Source organism: Nicotiana sylvestris, chromosome 3 (genome assembly GCF_000393655.2).
Source record: "Nicotiana sylvestris chromosome 3, ASM39365v2, whole genome shotgun sequence".
Lineage (NCBI taxonomy): Eukaryota > Viridiplantae > Streptophyta > Magnoliopsida > Solanales > Solanaceae > Nicotiana > Nicotiana sylvestris.
The window spans coordinates 147,940,996-147,947,877 of record NC_091059.1 but is presented as its reverse complement, the minus strand read 5'-3'; the positions used below and the strand labels follow the sequence as shown (position 1 = coordinate 147,947,877).

Genomic DNA, 6,882 nt, shown 5'->3' with positions numbered 1-6,882 from the left:
GAAGAAAAGAAATAAGGGAAGGAAAAAACAGAATTAGCTGAAACATTTGATACCAATTCACAACAGATTTGGGAATGGTAAAGGTGATTCTCTAAAATTCCTTCTACATTAGTTGACTATCCCTAGTGAATAACTTATCCCCTGGATGTGATCTGAGAATTATCCTGAAAGATAAACATCATAGCTTGACAAGATTTGTCGGTAGGCAAAGTAACTAAATTCAGTTCCAGCAACTAGAGAGTAGTTATTGCTTCCAATAGATGTAAAAAATTAGGATTTAGCTATCTTGCTTCCATGCCACATACCTACAGGCAGATAAGAGACATGATATAGCTGGTAAATTTCCACTGACTACCTTGAATTCTAAATGGTTGGCCTGTTGTCTAAGCGAGATCAGGGTAAAATACTTTCCTGAGACTTTAAGTATCGGTGTGACGAAAAGTAAGTCAGGGATTTGGACTATGGTAACTTCCCAAAATTATGGAAGGATCCTTAGCTGCAGAAGAATGAAATTCACTTATGAACATTATATAAAGGCCGATTGGATATTGACACAACACTGGGAAAATCAATACAGATCTTTCCTGATTTCGATAACAGAAAATAGGTCAATGAAGATTCTGAGGTAATACTCAAAAACATTTCAAATGAATGTGACATTAGCATGCACAACATTGACAAAATGTAAGATGAGGGAGAAGAGAAATGGGCTTAAATAATAAAAGGAACTGAGAAATGCACATCAACAAGCACAAAAGAAAGAACCGGAGAAGCTCTGATAGGCTTCTCCAGCACAATATGGTAAAATACTTGCTCTGATTTTATATGATCTTATGTAACTTAAAAGGACAAAAATCAAAGGAAAGGCGCCAAGGCCTACAAATACAAACAGCTTCACAAAAACATATGCAAAGTTCCAACATTTGAGAGACCACTTGACAAGATGATACTACAAAATCTAACCTCCTAGATTCAATGACAACAAGAACCGTATTCAATTAGGTCCAAAAAAAAAACATCAGAAGACCTCATTTCTGACTGCTTAGCCACTCGTATGGAAAGACACTGGCACATGGATCCTCTCATATGTATGAGCACCAAAATAATCACTTGAGCTTGGACCAAATTGGCAGGAAGACTTTCCCTCCTGTATGAGTCAAAGGAAGACCTGAAGACATACCCGGTGTACTAATTCCCGAGTTGATAGCTAGGCAGACTACTCTTCGCCAACCAAACTGCCGTTTAACCATCTCTTTTGCAAACTCTTCATCCACAAGTAGATTAGCAAGATTCGGATTTCTGTCACAAGCCCTCTTGATCCGATTCAAAGATATAGCACGCATAATATAACCACCCTTGCAAATCCTAGCAAGCTCCCCTAGGAATATCAAATTGAAGCCCATTCCATTGAATTCTTGATTGCTGTCTAATCTGATTGATATTCTATGAGCTTCCTTTCACCGGTTAAAATATGTTTACGGGTCAGTTACATTATATAAAAGTTTAAAACAACAATTATATACATTGATGTATAGTATAAGCAAATTTCTAATTTTATTGTCATTTAATATGTTACATAAAATTTCAAGACAACAATTGTGCAGCAGAGGCCGTTGTTTCTGGAGCACGAAGAACTTGTTGCAGTAATCGTGCGGCAAGACGTTGAGATATTCCACCAACTACACGCCCTCCAATAGTACGTGCTTCTGGTTCTTGAAGTACCTGCTCAAGTGGTAGACAGTTATCAGTAAGCACATACTCTATCTGCGAAAACTAAAAACCTTTTCTTTGGTGGACTTTGGTTGAAACACATTTTGTGAAAATTAGGAAAACGAACCACAAAAACAATTTTCAATGTTTTCAACCGAATATTAACTTAGAGACTTGAAACCTTAATGGTGAAAACATCAAGATGATGAACAGCACAGAAATTCAATCATTATGGTATATCACACTAGTAAGCATCATGATTTTTCAACTAAGCTTGCAAACACGCAATTTGGGCCATCATATCCTAGCTAAAAAATAATTAGAGCTCCCGCAATACCTTTTCTCCAACCTTTTCCCACCCTCCCCTGCCACCCCCACTAAAGAAGAAAGATGGGAAGTCTGTCTCAAGACAAAAGATTCACACACACACATACATGTATAACTACAGGTCTATATACTGTTTATATGTGTGAATACACACAGTAAACGGGCAAACCATCTTGCATCAGTAAGCCGAAAATGCATAAACCAATTCAATCCAAATATGGAAATTACATTCCATGGAAAGAGAGCTTCTAACCTGCAAAATTGGTTGCAAAAGACTTGGATCAAAATTCTCTGAGGATCGCAATAATCCCCATATATTAATCACTTGTGTTCTAAGTTCCATTAAACTCTGCTGCTCAGCAGAGCTTATTGTAAAGGGGCCATTTGTGTTTCCATTAAAAACAAAAGTCCTCATGGGACCAGGAATAGAATTAAATGATTCAATAGCTGAACTCAGAATAATAGCTTCACTGACACGGACTGCCTCTTTAATAACCAAATCCCTTAATTCTATACCATCTGGACCCAACAACAACTTCAGGACAGGTTGCAAAGCATCTTTTGCAGAAAAGTCTCTGTCTTGCTTTCCCTGGACAAGCAAGTTTTCAAGTCTATTCCACCTGTAGTAACCAAGAATAAGAGCTTCACATTGTTAGCAGCCAATCAGAAGAATGAGCTAAGTTTAGAGAAGGAGCAGAAAAAAGGGAAAAATGATGCCTGCCTGAATTTCCCATCCTTGAAAAGTAACTCAATCAGAGCATCTCTCAGATATGGATTAGGATCCGTAAGAAGCCTTTTAGCAAAATATGGATATGAAGCAGCCAGTACTTTAAACTTAGGGTCAGCATATAGAGCTAATCCTTCTAAAACTGTGAGAGATCTCAAAATTAATGCGTAATAAGCCGGAACTGCAAGAATATCAAACAACCAAAGAAGCAATGTCAGACATGATACTATAATGCTGTTAAACAATTTCTTTTATTTGCAAATAGCTAAAGTTGTTAAACATTCTAACCAGTAGTCAGCATACTATTCATTGCAAGTCTAGCAACTCACCATTAAAGGGATATTGATACAACACAGCACCCAGACCATCTACAAGTGTTTTAAAGTTTAGCTCGCTCACAGTTGAATTAAGCGCATCATCGAAGAAGTTACGCAATGCAGGTACAATTGGAGAAACATCTACATCAGGAGACAAAAAGTCTAAAGCATAGTAGTCACGAGCCATAGCTTCATAATCCCGGTTGACCATGTGAACAACATGACCAATAATAGCAAATCTTGCTTCTTCAGGAGTTTCACTCATCATCCCAAAATCAAGAAAAGCAAGTTTTCCATCAGGTGTTGCCAAGAGGTTCCCTGGATGAGGATCAGCATGAAAATAACCATACTCAAGCAGCTGTCTGAGACTGCATTGGATGCCTGTGTTTACCAGATCCAAAACCTTTAGCCCCTGCCTCTCGATTGCTTCTTGCTCGTTCAACTTGACACCTTCAACCCACTCCATTGTTAAAACCTTCCCACTTGTGTAGTCCCAAAAAATATCTGGAACGAGAACATCTGCTTTGTCAGCGTACAACTTTTTAAATCTCCTTGCATTCTGCCCTTCCTGCATCAACCTGTCAAAATTAACATTCAAACCCAGAGGAATGTTGTAGAATTTTATCAACGCTGCAGCTCTTCCGCTTCTACACCTCCTTGACTCCATATATACAAAATTAAACTGTCTATTATGCATCCATTTAAAGGTATTGTTTAAGAGAAAGACTCAAAAACTAACCTGTACATAGTTGAGCTCTTGATAAACTCTGCGAGCAAATTCATCAATAAGAGCAACAACATCACTTGTAACTATGTCAACATATTTATTAATCAGGATGCCTACTCCCCTTATTAGGTAGAAGTCTAATCCTATTGCTTCTTCGATACCCAGCCTTTGCACCTTCACAGCAACAATCTGGCCCGAGTACTTAAGTTGAGCTTTATAAACTTGACCGAGACTGGCTGCAGCAATAGGGGATGCAGATATAGATGAGTAGATGGTATCAAGTGAACGACCCAACTCTCTCTCAATGCATGAAAATGCTTGTGCATCTGGAAACGTAGGCAAGGCATCCTGCTCAGAAGTAAAAATGGTCAAGTTTGGTTTGCGCAATCAAAGGTTGTATTTTTATTTTTTTTAGAAAGTAACATCAAAGGTTGTATTTCAATCAGAAACACACTAACTATGCCAAGAATTTGCTTGTGATGGAAAATCTACAAAAAAGGAAGAAAATACATACCTGGAGCTCAGAGAGCTCCTCAAGGTACTGGGGTGGGCATAAATCAGGCCTGGTGGATAAACCCTGGCCGATTTTAACAAATGTAGGGCCCAAATTGGTGAAAGTCTGCCTAAGCTCAACGGCACGCAATCTCATGTTGCGATCAAGCTCCCCGTTCAACCGGTCAAGCCATACTTTTAGCGCGAATGAACCAAGTCCAGTGAATATTTGAAGAGCTCTGCTCACTACCTACCAAGCAATCAAGCAAAATTGGGCGAATGAACCAAGTCCAACTAAATCGATTTAAGCTCGTTATTATTTAGTGATTTTTACCTTAAATGGGCGAGAGCCATACTTGGTGGCCAAAAGTTCGGGACTATAAACAGAAGCACCCGCAGCACGTTGCATAGCTCTGGCTTCAGCTTGCATATCCTCGGCTCGATCTCTCCCAACTTGAAGGGCTACCCCTGCACCATTACTTACATCTCTAATTGCTGCTACTTGTTGTTGAGGCCTCGCCTCCACCAGAGCCGCTCGAGGAACTGTTACTCTTAACTTCACTTTCCGGCCGCCGGAGCTGGAGCTTTTCGCCCGTGAAAGCCGAACCACATCGGCGCAGGACGGCAGCATACTATGATGATTGGCCGTCAAACTCATCGTGACAGGCTGCCGGCGCGGCGGAGCAACTAATTTTTCCCCCAAAAAAAGTAGGAAGTACAGGCGAATGATGTGGAACGGAACGAACCAATTACTTTGCCAGAATTGCTGTATTTCTCATTTATTTAGTCCATTATTTTTCTGGCCAATATTTATTTTCATCTTACGTAGAGCATACGTGTCTGCACCTCGGTACGCAAACACTAGATATGGAAGTTATTGGCTTCATTTTGGAATTAAATATTGCACAAAAAAGAGAAATTTTATTTTACAAAAATTATAGGCCATTCATTTGTTTTGTCAATTTCAGTGATCTAAGCTAATTACAAGTTTGAACACGAAGAAATTGAAGAAATACGAAGAGAGAAAGTTCTGGAAGCTTATCAGCAAACTTGCTAAAATGACAAAACTGTATAAAATATCCTAGCTAGCCTGTTTATGCTAACTCATATCTAACTCAACCAGAGCTGTCATTTAACCCTGGATACGTAAATAAGCTAACTAACTAACTAACCGTGGTCTAATTCTAACTTGGTGTAATTAACACACCGCTTAGCACGTTTAACACCTCAACAATAGTTATGAGTTGTGACATATAAAACATCTTATGTTGTAACAAATGTGTCTATTAAACACAATTCTGATAGTTCCAAAATCAATATAAGTGCGGTAATGTCATTCTCTTCTAACATAACAAACCGAACCAACGGAAGAAATAAATATTAGAAATTTAAAAAAAATAAAAACAGATAATTAGTCAAAAGTTGGGGGGAAAAGAGAGAAAGGAAGAGGAGGAGCTGGTTTGTGGTGAAGGTGGAGGTAATGGTGGCGGGGAAGAAAAAACGAGCTGGTGATATGCACCAACCGTTGGAAGAAGATCTTTTAGGAATGCTTTTTGTTAGATACCTAAAGCAGCAGCATATTTTCAAGGCATCTTTCGACTCCAGGAAGTCATACAAACCCAATCTTCCATGGCTACTTCCTCAAATAAGGTGATGATTTAGCCTTTTCATTCAAAAATGGACTTGGTTGCCCTCTATCTGGTATATCTTTTCTTATCCGATGACATTGTACCGATTGTGTCATGCGTCAATTTGACGCCTCTTTTTGTATAACCCATCTTAGGGAACAACTAGTTAGTTCTAGCTCCACTCCCTTCCCACTTTTTGTAACGACCCACCGCGAGGTCGCCCCGTAATTCTTCTATTGTGTTGTCTTGTGCCTAGTTTAAGCTTAGCTCATTGTATTTTGCCACCGTAAACTTTATATAAATAATTTTTTTGGACCAAAAAAAAAAACTACAGCAGCTCATCTTCTTCCCCTATTTTTTGGTCTGTCAAGTAAAATTACATTGCCCTCCTCTTCGATTGTTATTTGGCTTTTAGTCAAGGAGACTAATATTTTTACAGTAGGAAAAATAGCAATTTTAGTCCCTAAATTACTGCCTATTCTGATTTTGATATTTATATTAATCGAATAAGTACATTTAATCTTAACTAAATAAAGTATAGGAGTATAATTTAGTCCTTAAGTCTTACTTGAAGGTAATACCTTTAACTTTAAGTTCTTTTCTTAACCACTTTTGAGGGAACAATGCTTACACTTGTGAAAGAGAAATATTATCATACAACTTAGGGATTACATCCCATTTGCAAGGAGTTCATTAGTAAGATGATCGCTCAATTATTTCAAATTACCCTAATAAAATACTAAATTTATTTTTTTATAATTTTACTCTATAAGCAAGAATTATTTATTATAGGTAAGTCCATAATATAGATTAAAAAGAGAAAAGTTTATAATATTAAAAATAATGATTGACAATTTAAAAGATAAAATAGGTATTTTGGCGTCGAAAGTTTAAGAACTCTAGTTGAGTGACCTTTTGAGTGTTATAGAAGTAGTTAAGTGACATTTATATTAC

General features: G+C 37.8%; 1 protein-coding gene across 1 annotated transcript; it reads right to left on the bottom strand.

The window, feature by feature from the left end:
• Window positions 1-799: 799 nt before the first annotated feature.
• Window positions 800-5,164, bottom strand: LOC104245348 (protein ACTIVITY OF BC1 COMPLEX KINASE 3, chloroplastic). Its single transcript, XM_009800939.2, has 7 exons — window positions 4,635-5,164; window positions 4,323-4,550; window positions 3,821-4,156; window positions 3,094-3,649; window positions 2,759-2,945; window positions 2,291-2,657; window positions 800-1,722 (listed from the first exon to the last, which is right to left on the bottom strand). The coding sequence occupies exons 1-7, from the start codon at window positions 4,956-4,958 to the stop codon at window positions 1,585-1,587; spliced, it is 2,136 nt and encodes a 711-aa protein (XP_009799241.1). The 5' UTR covers window positions 4,959-5,164; the 3' UTR covers window positions 800-1,584.
• Between the last annotated feature and the right edge of the window lie 1,718 nt (window positions 5,165-6,882).

Coding starts and splice junctions, on each gene's coding strand:
- LOC104245348 (XM_009800939.2), bottom strand. CDS start 4,958: ATGAGTTTGACGGCCAATCATCATAGTATGCTGCCGTCCTGCGCCGAT. Junction 4,551..4,634: donor ATGGCTCTCGCCCATTTAAG/GTAAAAATCACT, acceptor ATTGCTTGGTAG/GTAGTGAGCAGAGCTCTTCA. Junction 2,946..3,093: donor GTATCAATATCCCTTTAATG/GTGAGTTGCTAG, acceptor ATATTCTTGCAG/TTCCGGCTTATTACGCATTA.